At 40.9% G+C, this 16,730-nt stretch overlaps 2 protein-coding genes across 7 annotated transcripts; one reads left to right on the top strand and one right to left on the bottom strand.

Annotated features, from left to right (window-relative positions):
- Positions 1-1,229: 1,229 nt before the first annotated feature.
- LOC135636681 (uncharacterized) lies at positions 1,230-5,468 on the bottom strand. 6 transcript variants are annotated; one of them, XM_065148574.1, is made up of 8 exons: positions 5,342-5,468; positions 3,697-5,062; positions 3,506-3,596; positions 3,249-3,406; positions 3,107-3,158; positions 2,623-2,699; positions 2,415-2,508; positions 1,230-2,316 (listed from the first exon to the last, which is right to left on the bottom strand). In XM_065148574.1, exons 2-8 carry the CDS (start codon positions 4,861-4,863, stop codon positions 1,742-1,744), a joined length of 2,214 nt encoding a protein of 737 aa, XP_065004646.1. In that variant the 5' UTR covers positions 4,864-5,062; positions 5,342-5,468; the 3' UTR covers positions 1,230-1,741. The 6 variants fall into 6 exon arrangements, with proteins under 6 accessions (XP_065004646.1, XP_065004645.1, XP_065004647.1 ...); XM_065148573.1 differs by having other exon boundaries at positions 3,697-5,037; XM_065148575.1 differs by having other exon boundaries at positions 3,697-4,920.
- An 8,927-nt stretch (positions 5,469-14,395) lies between these two features.
- Positions 14,396-16,488, top strand: LOC135635283 (dof zinc finger protein 1-like). Its single transcript, XM_065146258.1, has 2 exons — positions 14,396-14,585; positions 15,163-16,488. The coding sequence occupies exons 1-2, from the start codon at positions 14,562-14,564 to the stop codon at positions 16,024-16,026; spliced, it is 888 nt and encodes a 295-aa protein (XP_065002330.1). The 5' UTR covers positions 14,396-14,561; the 3' UTR covers positions 16,027-16,488.
- Positions 16,489-16,730: the final 242 nt, after the last annotated feature.

Genomic DNA, 16,730 nt, shown 5'->3' with positions numbered 1-16,730 from the left:
GATTTCTGTAATTGGTGGACTAAGAAATGAGATGAATCTGTCAGTCTTCTTGGTAATGTAATTGTGGTGGCAATCCACTGAGCCTCAGAAGTGTCTCTTGAGGTAGAAGAAGGATGCAAACTCTTGGATTCATCGAATGATGACATCATCCACCCTCCCATACCTGATTAGGAGGTCAAGAGGATAAGTTAATTACCTGTCATGGGAGTCTCTCCCCATCTCTGATTAGTGCAAACATGGCAATAAAGCATGTTGATTCCATTCTTTGTGGCAGCTTTTCCTTTCATGTCGACTTTTCTTCAAATCTGAAGGTCTAATGAAGGAATTGATCTTAAAAGTAACAAACTAGATATACTTTTCAGCAAATTTCCGAATTCACTGTAATCTCATGCATGCAGTTTTCCTGTACCGATGATGATCTCCTTCTCCTTTTGGTGTTCACTCACCAGCTGTGAGGATCAATACGAAGGGGATGCCTTCTGATGTCAATGCCTACACGCTAAAAACCTATATGTGTAACTGTTTGGTGCCTTTAAAAATGCTAGACGTCAAGATGTCAAACCACTCTTGTATGAAGCATCAGAACTATATAAATCCATTGTGTCCAATGTAGTTCCAAAGTAAATGTAGGTTACAATTTAGAATAGCAAGATCTTGCCTGCTGATGACCATATCCTACCTTTGTGATGATGGTAATCATTACACTTGGTTACCTTTCTAAAGTTGGGTGCTCACTTGAGGTGCGCGATGCTAGGGTTCAGATGAGCACCCAGGTGACGCTTCACTCAAAGACATCGCTCGACAACTGTGCGAGATGCTTGGACCTCGTTTCACCCAAAGACGTCGCTCGGCAACTGTGCGAGATGCTTGGACCTCACCTTGCCTTGCTCAAGTGCCTTGTCAAATGTGTATATAGTTCTTCAACAATCTTTTTTCTGCTGCTGTAAGATAATTGAATAAAATATTAACCTTGTATGAAGCATCAGAAATATATAAATCCATGGGGTCAATGTAGTAGTTCCAAGTAAGAACTTGCCTTCTGATGTCCATACCCTACCTTTGTGATGGCTGTTTCTGTAGGGACACAGGTATTGTAGGCTTCTACCCAAACATGCAATGAATACCATCGAGTCACTAGACAGAGCAAGTTATGGAAGAAGAAGGCTTCGACTCAGACCTCACCACCCAACATGACCAACTTTCACGCAATCCATCCACATAGAGGTAACTTCATAAAACAGTCTAAACCATAATCACTTGAGAAACTAAATGAAAGAATCTGTACAATTGAATGAATATTCTCCGTGCAACAGTATCAGCAAACCCTCACCCAGACCCATCTGTCGATCGCTGCTTCAGACTGGGTGGATGCTTGACACACACATTGACAAATGTTTTCGGGAAGTATCTCCAAAACCCCAAGGGTCCAATGCTGAACCAAGAAGGAACACCAATCCCCAATATGTCACCTACACAACAACATATCTACAAGGAACATGCAAGCCTTCTCGGTCTACCACGTTCTTCTGTTGGTGCGCCAAAATATCTTCAAGAACCACTAGCTTATGTTGTATACTTGTGACTCGAGCAGCATTTTGGCAGTAGCACCGGGCACATGTTACAAACAGATCATCGGCGTCAACTTTGCCAATCACCAAGCTCTGGAAGGAGGCTCCACCAAAATTTTATCGAGTAATATTATGACAAAGATGTCAGTGTGCCCAGGTGAAAACCAAACTGATCATAGATGTTGCGGCAATCCATAATTCTGGTAGGATCTTATTCTTCCATCCAATCCAGCGGTTACCATCACTAGACCCCAGGCATGCGAGGTGTTCCACGAAGAAGTCTTCAGAGACTTGTAGAAGGTAGATGCAGCGAAGTTCGATGGAAGGTTCTCCTCTGGCCAAGTTGCCGAGCTCTTTGGCACATACTCCAAGAACTCGTGGCTTGGGGAGAAACAACAAGGTGATAAATACAATGTGTTACTTCCAAACAAATCTTCTATGCGACAATTAGAGCCATATCCATTTCCTGAGACTCCAGCTTTCTCCCTGAAGACATCCTTCTGTCCATGGAGGACCTCAGAGGTAGTGACTTTTTTTCCGGATTGCAAACCATTCCAGGGTATTGCAATAGATGCATTGCTAGAAAAGAAGCACTCACAAGACAATGTGCTCTTCACTTTGTTAGAAGTGGGCACAGCATCGTTGGCATGGCTCCAAATGTAGACATTGGAGTCCCCACTGGCAGAAACAATGTGCCGTCCATCCGAAGTGAAAGATGCGGAGACCTGACTTCCAGAGTTCCGAATGCCTGAAGATAGCAATTACACAAGATACATGATGGATACTGTTCTGCAAATCATTGTCCTGGATATAAGTGGATCACATCAAGAGAACAAGATTTCATACACTTGAATTTTAAAACCACATCAATGCCATCAAGGATCCAAACTCGTGAGTCGGCAGAAGAGACCATCAGTTTATGAGGATTGGTTGGGCAAAACTGGAGGTGGAATCAAAATTTGTAAGTAACAAACAGTAGGAGACAAATAGCATATATGAAGTTGACATGTACAAACATATCAACCATGTAGGGTTTCTTTTGGTAGAAAATAACCTGAAACCCTGTTATCCTCTTCAATGACTTCTTTTTGCCATGTAGTGAGAACTGAGCATCTAACCATAGAATATTATCTGATCCATCAAAACGAAAGAAACAAGTAAACCATAGAAACTTATGAAGCCACATGGTAAAGTATAACAAGTTTCCTAATTATCAAAAGCAATTTTTGAGAACTCGATTCCAGACCCCATTTGATGGAATAACAAATCAGATGAAGAACATTAAGGATGGACACGGGAACGTGATGTTCCGAAACTTGGTGGTATGCAGGACAAATGGCAACATTTGTATCTAAATGGTGTATCGAGTCTAGGTGAAGAGATGTGACAAATATATATACATATCAAAGTGAACAGCATGGTAAAGAAGGATCAGTTGTCACAGTACGCAAAATAGAAGATAGTCTTTAGTATAGATCAAAGTATTCCACCATGCATAAAGATTTCAACAAACCTCAAGATAGAAAATTCATATATACCTGATGCATTATAGAAGCGGCAGTTTCCTGCTAAGGTGCCAACCACTACTCCCTGAAAAAGACAGAAGGAAAACATTGATTTAAACAAAGTTCCATATTATCAAACTTTTGAGTACAACTATACAAAACAGTAACAACAAACTTTGCCATCAGGAGAGTAGCAAACTGCAGTGACAATTTCTCTAATAACAGCCCAATCCACAACATGACATCCTGAAATTTTCCACATACGAACTTTTCCATCTATAGAGCCGCTAATGAAGTAATTCTCATTAATAGGATTAAACTGCACACATGTCACTGCATATGGATAATGCAAAAGAGCTGGTGAGACCAACAAGCCAATTCACATGTTTGACAGATGATGGCAACATGATGACATTACAAATAAACACCTACCATAATCATTGTGAGGGAACACTTTGACACAGACTTCCGATCCAACTTGCCACATCCGAACAGTTTTATCCATGGACGATGATAGTAAGCACTGATAGAAGCATAAGTTTGCAATCAGAAAAAGGTTCTCTAGAACCTCAGAAGTCTATAAATTTATTCTTCAGTACACAAGTGTTAAGGTATTAACTTACCTTATTATTTGACCATGAAATATCAAGCACATGCCCATCATGCCCATGGAACTCATGAAGTGGTTCCTCAGACAATCGAAAAGAAGCAGGAGGAATGATGACACACACTGAATCTGAATTCACCATTGTGCTCCTGGATCTTGTTTTTTTATCTTTGTCAACATATAGAGGAGTTAACTTGGAACTATGACTCACTGTGAAATACATGCATGAAGGATCATCTCCTGGAATGTCCATTTCATCTCTTTCACATTCCATCACGTACCACACACGCACAACCCCATCTTCACCTCCCGTAGCTAAATACTGGCCGTCGGGACTAAATTTCATGGTTAAGATTGTGCCATCATGGGCTTTAAAATCTTGGCCCTTGTAGACTGCAGATAGTCCCCTTATTCGCTTCTTATATGGATGGACTTTGACCCATCGGATCCTAATCCTTTTACTACTGCAAGGATCAGGAAAACTGGTCCAACTCTCCTCCCATTGCCTATCCAAAATGCAAGCTGCAGCACCCAATCTTTTCAGCCACCCAATCCTCATCCTTCCCACAGACTTCTCAGAGATTCTCGACGCACTATCTTCTCGCTTCATAAGCCGCTGGATCAAGGATGACGAACCAAAAATCCTTTCAAATTCATGGAGCGTTAATGTCCGATCCGAACCAACTTCCCGAAGGCTTTTTAAGCTACCATCTTTGCCCAACTCATTCACTACAAAGACTGTGCCATCATCCAAATTCTTGATTCTGCTTACAAGGCTCTCATCGGATGTTTCATCACATGAGGTACTTGTGTCCTCACTGGACCAGGTGGAAACCGAAAGCTTGTTCCCTGAACAAGAGCAGGATTCAACTCCATCGACATCTGCTTGGATCTTACCATCCACATTTACCTCTTCATCAGGATTGTCTGATCCCTGAGGGGGGCAGTTCATCATATCCTCACAAAACATTTTCATGAACTTGTCCCGGCGTTCCCTCACGCTGACAGGATCCTTGATCCAGACCTCGAACCGGGGATCACACGATGGCCAGCTTATGAATTGCTCTTCAGGGAGCAAACTGTTCTTCAGCGGGGTGCCAGGACATGAATCGAACACAGAGGAGACGGAATCTCTCGAGTCGAAGAATTCCTCTTCTTCTTGGAAGGTGAAATCTCGAGCCATGATTCATCACTTCAGAAACATGCGACATACATCTCAGTCAAACATCCGGATGCCCATCTAAACAGCAAGCAAGCTCACGAAATCCTCCGTCAGAAGAGGATAAGAGAGGATAAACAATAGCACCAAATCTCTACAAAATCTCCAGCTCGGATTGCCCTACGCTTGCAACACATCCTCCAACCAAGAGAGGGCAACGAATCTAGACTCTTAGTTGCTTACCATTACAAATTAAGTAATACACGATTCGTATAGAAAAAGGAGAGTAGGACATGCCGACTTCGGCAGATCCTTGAGCAGGACCTCAATCACCGACGCTAAATAAGGTACAAGAAGGCCCGAAAAACGAAAGGGGACCAATTTTGACGAAGAATAACAAGAAACCAAATAAAAAGAAACGATCTTGACGAAGAAAAGAAGAAGAACGGACTCAGAAAGGAATCAGCATCAGAAGAGAGGAGGAGGGAAAGAAGATGCTCACCTGGTCTCCCATCAAAAAGCTGGGGAACCGCCGTCGGATCCAAGAAACCTCTCTCTCTCTCTCTCCGGGACGGCCACCAAAACTTCCAATTTCCACACGTTCTGTCTCGATTCGAAGAACCAGGGCTCTAAAGAAATACACTTTTACCCATAAAAACACGATTTTTGGACTAACAACATCGGGGAAGAGGAGCCGTCACCTCGGTCTCCGCGATCGGGCGGCCAAAGGAATGAGATTTAGAGGGTTTTGGGTGCCCTCGCGCCCTCCTCCACCTCCTCGGCTTCAGCTCACCGTGTCGCACTTCTGCTTGAATCCAATTCGTTCTCCTCCACTCGCAATTGCTGCCACAAATCTCCTCCTGCTCGTGCTTCCCCGCTGTCGCCCACCGTTTGATCCCTTCGGTGGCGACGCCCTTCCTCTGTCACGGAGTCCCAAATGGAAGCATTAGGGGAAGTAACCCCCTCCATCAGCCATCGCCTCCTGTAATTTTTAGCCGTAATAGAGTCAAATACCGCTCGCATTTACTGATCCCCATAGCAAAATCTCGTTGTTATATGCTTCCATGTTTCCGAAAACAGGAAACAAGATCCTGTTTTGGCTTTGCTCTGAGAAATTGCTGTGGATCTTGCAGAAGTCAACAGATACGTAAACAGATCCACCTGAGAAAACTGTAACTTGGATTCCACAGACATAATTTAGGAAACTAACACAGATATCATTCCATTGTCGCCTATGATCATTATCATCATAATCATAAATCATTATTAACCATTTGCGACCTTTAGCATATTTCATTTCATGACACGTGAAGTTTCCCCTGTTGGAATACACGCTTATAGTTGACCATTTTCCCGCTAGGAACGGCAGAATGGGTTAGGATGAACTCCGGTCAACGCCGCAGGGGTTTGACCGACTGCGACTGGTCCCGCGTCCTGTGGGTTCCGGCGCCAACTATCTGCTGGCGAAACGACACGTGGCCGACTCTGGTGAATCATTTAGATACTGTATCTGGCGTCAGTTCTTATATAATAATAATAATAATACTAATAATAATTTATTGATTGTTGATTGATACTTTAACCTTATTTTAATATTTATTTATGATATAAAGACGAGTGATCATACCCTAACTCATTGTGATCTGATGGACGCTTCAATATCGGATGATTAACATATGATCAATGTATAGCAGACAGTTGGATTATTGCAACTAAATTGGCTCTCAATGCAAGTTTACAGAGTTTGACATCTCCAAAATCCACGGAAAAAGATCTTAATTGACTCTAAGTTTATTGGATAATTAATTTCTGACTTAATGATTGATTTTTCTTCACTTGTGTTAAAGGAACAGATCACCGACACAATGGTGGGTGCAGTCAGAGGAGCAATGAACATAGACGACTCTTGCTCTTGCTTTAAGATCGAATCAAAGTGTTGTCACTAACAAAATCCAGGTGACGAAGACAATGGACCTTCCTTGCTTGCTCCCACCACACGTCAAGCCAAACCCTGCACTCAGTGGAGACTGTGATAGCATGTGGTGATGATGCGTTATCTTTGTCACCTCACAGAACACTGCATCTTATCCTTCAAGCCACCTGATAGAATACCGAAGCATCCCCTTGCGATAGGTCATGAGAAGACCACCAAGGTGGACGGTGAGGTCAACTGTCCACCTTCAACACAAGTTTGTGGATGAGCATATCTTCCACCTCCTTGACGTCCGGGATTGCAGCTTCCGGTGCACAACACCTAGAATTTGCTACACTGCACTCGGCGTTTATGGTTCATACAAATTGATGCATGACGCGATCGGCATTGACGCAGTGTTTGACTTGAAAATGTTGTGTTCTTCAAACTGTCGCATACTCTTACACAGTGAAGCTGTCACTGTTAGGTTATGGCTTCCTGCTGATGAAGCTACTGTGAATTAGGTATTGTACATGCGATGAACAACCGAGCAAGTATCAGCAGAAGAATGAACAGATTCAAAAGAATGATAATGTACCACTACCGACGAAGATCCAATGTACCATGGATTGTAGATTTCAACGTATCGAATCAGAAAAAGAAAAAAAGGTTATTGGAAATGGACTGAGATGATTTTCTGATGCTCAAGTCAAAGAAATAATTTAGAAGTGTTGTAATTTTCTGATGCTCAAGTTGGGTTAATCAAGTCTAGAGATATAGGAGAATTGGAAGATTTAGCTGATGGCTTCATAACAATTGTTGAGATTAAGGGAGTGAGGATGATGAAGAACAAAAATTGAAAGCTTTTTGTTATCTATTATATTTCTCCTCTTATATTATTGACCACCTTTAATAGATCATTATAGTAACACCATCCATTGAAAACTCAATCTGCTGATAGAGTCTGCAAAATTAATACTTTGTTGGCATTCTGATCCAACTTGACGTTGGGAACTTACTGGAGACACATTATGTTTGTTGATGTTGATAGGAAGAGAGGATAGAGATATCAAATAGAGGAAGAGTATGATAAGCTTTCAATCTTCTATATTTCTCTCAAGAAAAACTCTTTACAAATTTCAGAAACTCTATTACCCTCATGACCCAACATATGGGGTTTATATAGTCCCCAAAGATACATTATATTAATTATATTCAAGATGAATCATTCTCTTTCAAGAAACTCTTTCAAGAACCAATAACCAATTTGACTTATTCTTCTATAGACTTTTAATCCATTTTTTCTTCTTGATGTAATGATTCTCCCACTTGATGCAATGAACCTTTTTATGCCTCTTGAACAAGTTTAATTCCAACATTCTCCCCTCTTAAACTTGTTCCATCCAGCATGTCAAGTTTTCTTCGAAGTTGTTGAATGTATACCTCTTCTTCAAGAACTCCATTAAGAAATACTGATTTAATATCCATTTGTAAAATCTTCCATTTCATTTGAGCTGCTAGAGAGATAAGTAATCTTACTGTCTCCAATCGAGCAACTGGCGCAAATACTTCTTCATAATCAATTCCATGTTATTGTTTATATCCTTTTGCAACCAAGCTGGTCTTGTATTTCTCCACCTCTCCTTTTGTATTTCCTTTTGTTTCGAAGATCCACTTAACACCAATAGCTTGGTGGTCTTCTGGAAGTGTAGTAAGCTCTCATGTATTATTTTTGTTAATGGCATGAATCTCTTCATTCATAGCTTGTCGCCATTTTTCATCTCTATAAGCTTCTTCAAAGGTAAATGGATTATATCCTGCAAAAAGACAAAATAAAGAAAGTTCATCATTGTTAGTATCAATCCTTCGAGTCACATCATATAGGTCCTGAATAGGTCTTGTCCTTCTTATAATTGGACTTCTTGAATCATGTAACCTAGCTGATCTAGGTGATGATTCCGGCACAGCAACTTCGGTGCTTGCTTGTATTATATCATCTTCTTCTGAAACTACAGCTTTCTTATGCTGCTCATCACTTTTCCAGTTCCAAATCTGTTGTTCATCAAACTCAACATCTCTTGACATCACAACTTTATTTGTGATAGGATTGTAGAGTTTGTAACCACTAGAATTTTCTGGATAACCTAGCAAAATGCATTTTTGACTTTTATCCTCCAATTTTGTTCTCTTCTCTTCTGGAATCTTGGCAAATGCAACACTTCCAAAAATTCTCAAATGATCAACTCTTGGCTTTTGTAAGCTCCATGCTTCTTCTGGTGTAACATTACCAATTCGCTTTGTCGGAAACCTGTTAAGCAAATAAACTGCACAAGCAACAACATCACCCCAAAATTCTTTTGGAATTTTTATTTCCTTTAACATGCGTCGGACCATATTAAGGATAGTCCTATTTTTTCTTTCCGAGACACCATTTTGTTGAGGTGTGTATGACATGGTGAATTGATGTATAATTCCATTATTTCTACAAAAACTTTCAAATTCATTTGATATATATTCACCACCTCTATCTGTTCTTAAACATTTAATCTTACAACAACTTTGTCTTTTAACCAAATCCTTAAATTCTTTGAATTTGCTTAAAACTTCTTTCTTTTCTTTTAACATGTAAACCCAAGTTTTGCCACTATGATCATCAGTAAATGTAAGAAAATACCTGCTTCCTCCAAGTGTTACTGGATTGATAGGGCCACAAACATCCGAGTGCACCAGATCGAGTCGATGCCATGCTCTTTTTGTTCTTCTTACTTTGAAAGACTTTCTTTCTTGTTTACCCATGACACATACTTCACACAATTTTGTTGGGCGATCAATTTTTGGCATTCCTGTCACCATATTATATTTTTCTAGAAGTTTCAAAGCCTCAAAATTTAAATGAGCATATCTAAGATGCCAAAGTGTAGAAATATCCTCGATATCAGCTTTAAAACAATTTGATTGATCAAAAATACTCAAATGTAGAGGAAACATTCTATTCCTTGCCATTTTCACATGTGATATCAATGTTTTATTCTTGTCATGAATTGAGAGAGCCATATCTTTCATCTCAATATCATAACCTTTTTCAAGTAATTGTCCCAAGCTTAGAATATTATTTTTCATATCAGGAACATAATAAACATCTGAAATGCATAATTCCTTGCCATTATTAAGTTTAAGGAGAATTTTACCTTTGCCTCTTACTGGTCTTTGAGACAAATCACCAAATGTAATATTCCCGGAATAACTTGTATCCATTTCTGAAAATAGCTCTTTGATGCCACACATGTGATTTGAGGCTCCTGTATCTAGATACCATGTCATAGACTGATCATTTTTTAAATTTTCATAACTCATTAGCAAAACTTGATTTTCCTCTTTTCTTCCTCAACAAAATTTGCCTTATCACCTTGATTGTTAGGATTATAATAATATTCATAAGAGTAATGTCCATACCTTTTGCAAACATAGCATTGTATTTCAGACCTTTTAGAGTTTCTGCCACGTCCACGGCCTCGGCCACGTCCTCGACCATAACCTCGGCCTCTTTGGCTATAATTTTCTCCAACATCTTCACTGTTTGGAAATTCTTGATTGGTCTGATTTCTGCCTCCTCTTCCTCTTTGTCCTCGTCCTCTTCATCTTTGAGAATTTGATTCTCTTTTATTTTCAAGAGCAAACTTAGCTTGTAGTGCTTGCTCCATAGTTTTCTCTTCTCCTCTTTTTGTAATCCTTTGTTCATGAACTTGAAGGGAATCCATAAATTCTTCTAAAGACATTTTTTCCAAATCTTTAGATTCTTCAATCGCAACAGCAATAAAATCAAATTTCGGATCTAGAGATCTCAATATTTTTTCTATTACTCTCTGATCATTTACTTGTTCACCATTTCGTCTCATTTGATGAACAAGTGAAATGATTTTTGAGAAGTAATCAGAAATAGTTTCAGAAGTACCTTGTTGTAGTTTTTCAAACTCGGCTCGTAAAACTTGTAGATGAAGTTTCTTTACCTTATCAACACCACCGAATGCTCTTTGAAGCATTTCCCAAGCCTCCTTTGAAGTATTTGCTGGAGCGATGATCTCGAACATTGTATCATCAAGGCCTTGGTAGATTGTGAACAAAGCCTTTTTCTCCTTCTTCCTTCTTTCTTTGAGTTGTTTTCTTCCTTCTGCATTCATTGCTCCTTCTTCTGCTGGACTTGGTTCAGCAAATCCATCTTCTACAAACTCTCATACATCTTGGGAGCCTAGAAGAACCTTCATTTGGATGCACCATATGTCATAATTTTCTTTTGTCAATTTGGGGATCTGAAGTTGGATGGCACTTGAGGAAGAGGCCATAACTTGGCTCTGATACCAAATGTTGATGTTGATAGGAAGAGAGGAAAGAGATATCAAATAGAGGAAGAGTATGATAAGCTTTCAATCTTCTATATTTCTCTCAAGAAAAACTCTTTACAAATTTCAGAAACTCTATTACCCTCATGACCCAACATATGGGGTTTATATAGTCCCCAAAGATACATTATATTAATTATATTCAAGATGAATCATTTTCTTTCAAGAAACTCTTTTAAGAACCAATAACCAATTTGACTTATTCTTCTATAGACTTTTAATCCATTTTTTCTTCTTGATGTAATGATTCTCCACTTGATGCAATGAACATTTTTATGCCTCTTGAACAAGTTTAATTCCAACAATGTTAAGGTTCTTCCAATCCCAATCTCTGTTTTGTTCATGTAATCCCTTCCTAACCCAAATAAAATGGCAGATTTGGAGCTCCTTAGTGATGTGATATATTACATTTCATACTTCAGATGATTTGTTTCTTACAGGTAACACACAACCGTAGGTTCTTCTTCAACCAGCATGGAGTTTTGGCACTGCTCTCACTGCAAAATTCTATATATACATATACATATATAAAATTTAATTTCTTTTTTAACAGAGTTTAAATCTCTGCTAACTAGTAACACTGAAACCTAATTTTCAGCTTAGAGCTTCATCTGAAGCCTATATAATTTACTTCCAAGATTTTTCATGGTGATAATGACAGAGAAGAATTTGAATGCTCTGGAAGAGGCTTTAGCTCATGTCCAGAGGCCTGTGAAGAATATTGTTGACAGTGCTCTCTGTCCATGTTGTTTTAGGAGCTTTTGAATTAGTCTACATAGAACACACTAGCATATAATAAGTTTCAGAAACTTGCTACAGTAAATGGTCAGATCAAACTTCCTCGGTGGTTCCAGTTGCAAGAAACTGGATTGCTGCAGGCTATCTATCCCTTTTGTACAAGAATGATTCAAGATTTTTCCCAACACCTAACCTGGTGTGCATTGTGGGCACATCAACACAAAAATTATCATCTAGTTAATGACTTCTGATGCATCAAAGATTCTCAGAAAGATCAAGGTTTGACCCATAAGGTAATGTGCTTCTGGATGAAGGTAAGGGACAGAGTAAGACGCAGGTAATCAGATTCTAATTTGCTGTCTGCATCTATTTGTTATTGTCTGAGTTGAGCAAAGAGGTAAGGAGAGGAAAGGTCTTGGCTCCACCTATCATGTCAGATAGCTTTGTGCATTGGATGTGAATTCATGGGCTAATCTTTTCGATACAGTGCAAGGCACGTTAGGTGAGATGTGGATAGGAATCCGGTTAGACCTCACCAGCCACAATGGATGGCTGCTCAGTGAACGAGTCAGAGAGGGCAGATTGAAGTGGTGGTGGGGAAGAAGAAAGTGACAGAAGATGAATGAAATATATCTCCAAGCATTTGCCTGGAGATTGTCTATTCTTTCACTGCATTATCTAAAGATTCATATGCATATATGCATATGATCACATATTATTTTATGAACATCATGATTCCAGAAGCATAAATGAAAGTTAGATCCAAGATCATTACAGAATTGAGGTGCATCAAATATGAACACTTGTAACACTTTAGGGAAAAGGTGACGCACTTGGCTCAAACTTTATTGACATGGTGGATGGTGGAAGGGAAGTAATGTACTCTCCATCTATATGGAATATATTCTGAAGAGGACATTAAAGAGCATTGTTATTCTAGTTGTCTCTTGGACCAGGTTTTGGCGATGGTAGCAGAAACAAGAAATCTTTGAAGGGGTGAAACTGCAATCTTGGCTTCAGAAGAACATCTAAATTAAGCAGATGCGGTGCTGCTTACCTTCAGAAAACATGGAAGCAAAGCAAAAAAGACAGTGCATGTGATGGCATGAACATATCACAGCGGACAAAAGGAGACGCCAAAACAGGATAATGACCAAGAAACAAGTGACGCGATCCATGGTGGAGTTTCAACAATCCAAGTAGACGACAAGAACAAGGACACGATGGTGCAGTTGCATATATTATTGGATCTTTTCACCACGCAAAAACCAAGTAGACAGTTCCAAATTGAAGTGTCATTCGGATGACGCAAATGCGAATTGTTCTCGGTGTCCGTATGCGATCGATTGCACGAGGAAATGGAACTGCTAAGACGAGGAAATTGCGAGGAAGTCTCATACCCAACAAGGAGAAATTCTTGCATGCAGCAGCCGCCCGTGGGCTGTTGACTCGATGAACAGATTCATCTGGTCATTTCTTGCAATGTCTCGGTCAGTTTATTCCTTTAGAGTTCTCAGTTAGGGTTTCAATGGAAAATAGATTGTATCTTAATGTTTGCTGAGAACTTTGCAGTATGTGTCATCACACGCAAGAAAAAGAAAGGAAAACAAATGATTTCCAAATGCTACTTGTTGTTAATGTCTGCTTAACTGGATCATCAGCTGAAATCAACCTCGAAATATGCGGCACCTGTCCCGACAACCTACAGTGCCATTTCCATCTCCCAGAACTATGGCAATGAAGTATTCTGGATGGACCCTCTTGTTTCTACATGGAATGCTGAGTCAAAGCTCATTATGTTCTACTGATCAGTACTGTGTATAAACTATTAGGTCTTAGGAAACAGTGCTCATGCCTTGTTGCATGCTGTTATGAAGACGATCGCAGCCAAGAATATCCAGGTAGTCTCTTTGGCAACTACTTATGCACTGTCTCGCATGCATCATGCAGATCTGGTTAACACCCCTTGCTCGTGCATTCATGTGCTCTGCTCTGCAGAACCTTGTGGGCATGCATGCCATTGATGATACCAACTCTTGATCCAAACCTGTCAATCTACTTTGAAAGAGAGAACAGTGCGCAACATGGGAATACTTTGTCAATCTACTTAGAGAGAGAGAGAGAGAGAAATCTCTGAGTCTCTAAAGTTAGAAGCAGCCATTGGTATCATAGTTTATGCTCCGTCCCCTCCGTTTGATCTTTCTCGGGAGGAAGGGAAGGTCTTCACCTGCCACTATCTCTTTCTCTTCACGCGCACAAAGTGGGACCCAACCAGCGTGTCTTCCATCACCATGTCGCATGGGTCTTCCTCTCCACGTGCCACGCCCTCCTCGACAGGTGTGGTGCACGTACACGTCCTGCCCTTGCTTCAAACTCACACCTCTCTCTCTCTCTAACGCAATGGTTGACTCCCACTGTATCAGCACAGAGACAGCAATGGACAAATGCCGACACAAATAGAGACTTCAGTGGTAAAAGTAGGAAGAGGAGAATAGGTTATTATTTGAGAACAGAATCATCCACCTCTCAAAAGGATACGAGAGACAGTAACCACATATCAATCCATCCTTGTCCCAAGCCATCATCTTGCATTCCAGTCCGGAGAACAGCTTCTTCTTCTTCTTCTTCTTCTTCCTTCTCTTGTTTGGTGTTTTGGATCATCTGTGAGGCTTCGCATGGATGCTAACCAGTGGCATCAGGTAAAGTTAGCTCGAGACTTGATGAGTACTTTACTTTCTTTGGATCTATCTGTCTATTGTTCTTAATTTCCCTGATGGAGTGGAATGGATCTGCTGTGTTTCTCTTTTGGTTTGAGGCTTGAGATCGATCTAGTTGTTCTCTTTCTTACGTTGGTACGCTTTAGGAGATCATCTTTCATTCTCTCTCTCTCTCTCTCTCTCATCTTTTACTTTGGCCTCGAGCTTTTAATCCCATCACCCCCACTCCTTTTGCTCTTGAAAGCAGCGAAGGCCTTTCTTTTTCCTTCTCCCTTTTCCCCTGTCTTCTCGCTTTCTTTTTATCGTATGCAATAAAGCAGTGAGACATGAAAACTGTTGCTTTGCTTTTCTCTCCATCAAGCCTTTTCATCTTCTTTATCTTGTAAGCTTCTTTTTGGTGACTATGTTCCTTAGAGGCATGTCTAAGTAGCTACATATGATGATCTGATATATGTGTCTGTTTTAAGTCTGTCTGCTCCTCCTCCTCCTCCTCTCTCTTTCTCTCTCTCTCTAATTGAGTTCCTCCATATGGGGATTTGGCGTTGTTGTTGTTCTCCAGGGCATAGGGCTGGTGAAGCCCATGGAGGCTCAGTTTGCTTCCTCCACGACTGAAGCCACCACTTCAACTAGCAGGTGCACCACTACCAGGCCACAGGTGACGGAGAGGACGCCAAGGCCACACAAGGAGAAGGTCCTCAACTGCCCTAGGTGCAACTCCACCAACACCAAGTTCTGCTACTACAACAACTACAGCCTCACCCAACCCAGGTACTTCTGCAAGAGCTGCAGGAGGTATTGGACCGAGGGTGGAACGCTCAGGAACGTCCCTGTGGGTGGTGGATCAAGAAAGAACAAGAGAAACTTCGTCTCCTCTGCCGCCACCAACTCTTCCTCCTCTTCCCCCATCATAGCACCCACAGCCACTGCCTCAACTTCCAGAAAGTTGCATGCTGATCTCATCCCTCCATACATCTCGCTCTCCGCCAGCTCCGAAGCTCCAAAGTTCCACGATGGGCAGGACCTCAACTTGGCCTTCCGCCAACAGGACCTCCCTGAGTACAACTACCCCAACCTAGAAAGCAGCAGTGCCATCAACAACACATATTTCTCTGCCATGGAACTACTCAAGAGTGAGATGACTGCAAGAGGCCTCGGGCCTTTCATGCCGATGACAGAGTACCCGACGGGATTCGCACTGCAAGAATTCAGGCCTCCTACTCTTAGTTTTCCTTTGGATGGAATCGGCGGCAGGGCTGGATACGGGAGCTTGCCGGTGGTTGAGGAGAGCGCTGGTGGTAAGCTGCCGTTTCCTCTCGAGGACCTGAAGCCGGTAGTCCCATCAAACAGTGTTGCGGACCAGTTTGAGCAGAATAGGGGACAAGGTGGTGATCCTCCAGGGTTTTGGAATGGTATCATTGGATGAGGAGGCTCACAGTCGATAGAAGTATGTTTTTGCTCATCCAAATTAATTCTTGATGCCGATGTTGGATCACTCTGTTTGCAGCTGCTCAGACCTAACATAAGACAGATGAAACCTAAGTCTCTTCTCTTCGATTCCCATTTTTTTCCTTCACTTCTTTTAGCTGTTCTATATGTGAAGCTTCATTTTATGTTGGCTTCAACAGGTTGTCTTAACAAGTAGAAGACTCTGATTGTGTGGTGATGGAAAGACCCATTTTTCTTTTTCCTTCGATCTTCTTTACTGCAGGGCAAAAAAATGAAAAAGGAAAAAAACAGCTATATATGTAAGCATACAGATTGCCTGATTAAGAAACAAGAAATGGAGTTCATGTGATGTTTGATAACACCATTGCCAAGTTTGTATGCACTGTGGAGTACTACTTACTGCAATGAATACAAAGCACTGGATGAAGTATTTATGTGATATTTCATGAGTTTTATTCTACCTTCTGCTTCTGTTCTTAACTTGTTATCTAGCAGGCCTGATAAGTGATTCTGGCAATCTCAACTAGGATTCTCCTACCATAGAAGTACAAAAAGGAGCTTGCAGGGCATTAGATCTTGGTAATGCAACAGCAGCAGGTACATCCTCCACTTCAACTCCATACTACTTCTCCTTGATTACTCGAGAAAGCAAAAGCATGGTGGAAGAATGGCTTGCATTGG

This window comes from Musa acuminata, chromosome BXJ3-4 (assembly GCF_036884655.1).
Source record: "Musa acuminata AAA Group cultivar baxijiao chromosome BXJ3-4, Cavendish_Baxijiao_AAA, whole genome shotgun sequence".
In the NCBI taxonomy this organism is placed as follows: domain Eukaryota; kingdom Viridiplantae; phylum Streptophyta; class Magnoliopsida; order Zingiberales; family Musaceae; genus Musa; species Musa acuminata.
The sequence above is the reverse complement of the archived record's forward strand: the minus strand, read 5'-3'. Positions and strand labels throughout refer to the sequence as shown.

Excerpts from the sequence above, each read along its gene's own strand:
- LOC135635283 (XM_065146258.1), top strand. The coding sequence starts at position 14,562 with ATGGATGCTAACCAGTGGCATCAG. Across the intron at positions 14,586-15,162 it reads ATGCTAACCAGTGGCATCAG|GGCATAGGGCTGGTGAAGCC; the intron begins GTAAAGTTAGCT and ends GTTGTTCTCCAG.
- LOC135636681 (XM_065148574.1), bottom strand. The coding sequence starts at position 4,863 with ATGGCTCGAGATTTCACCTTCCAAGAAGAAGAGGAATTCTTCGACTCG. Across the intron at positions 3,159-3,248 it reads GCTACTCTCCTGATGGCAAA|GGAGTAGTGGTTGGCACCTT; the intron begins GTTTGTTGTTAC and ends TGTCTTTTTCAG. Across the intron at positions 2,509-2,622 it reads AGAGGATAACAGGGTTTCAG|TTTTGCCCAACCAATCCTCA; the intron begins GTTATTTTCTAC and ends TTCCACCTCCAG.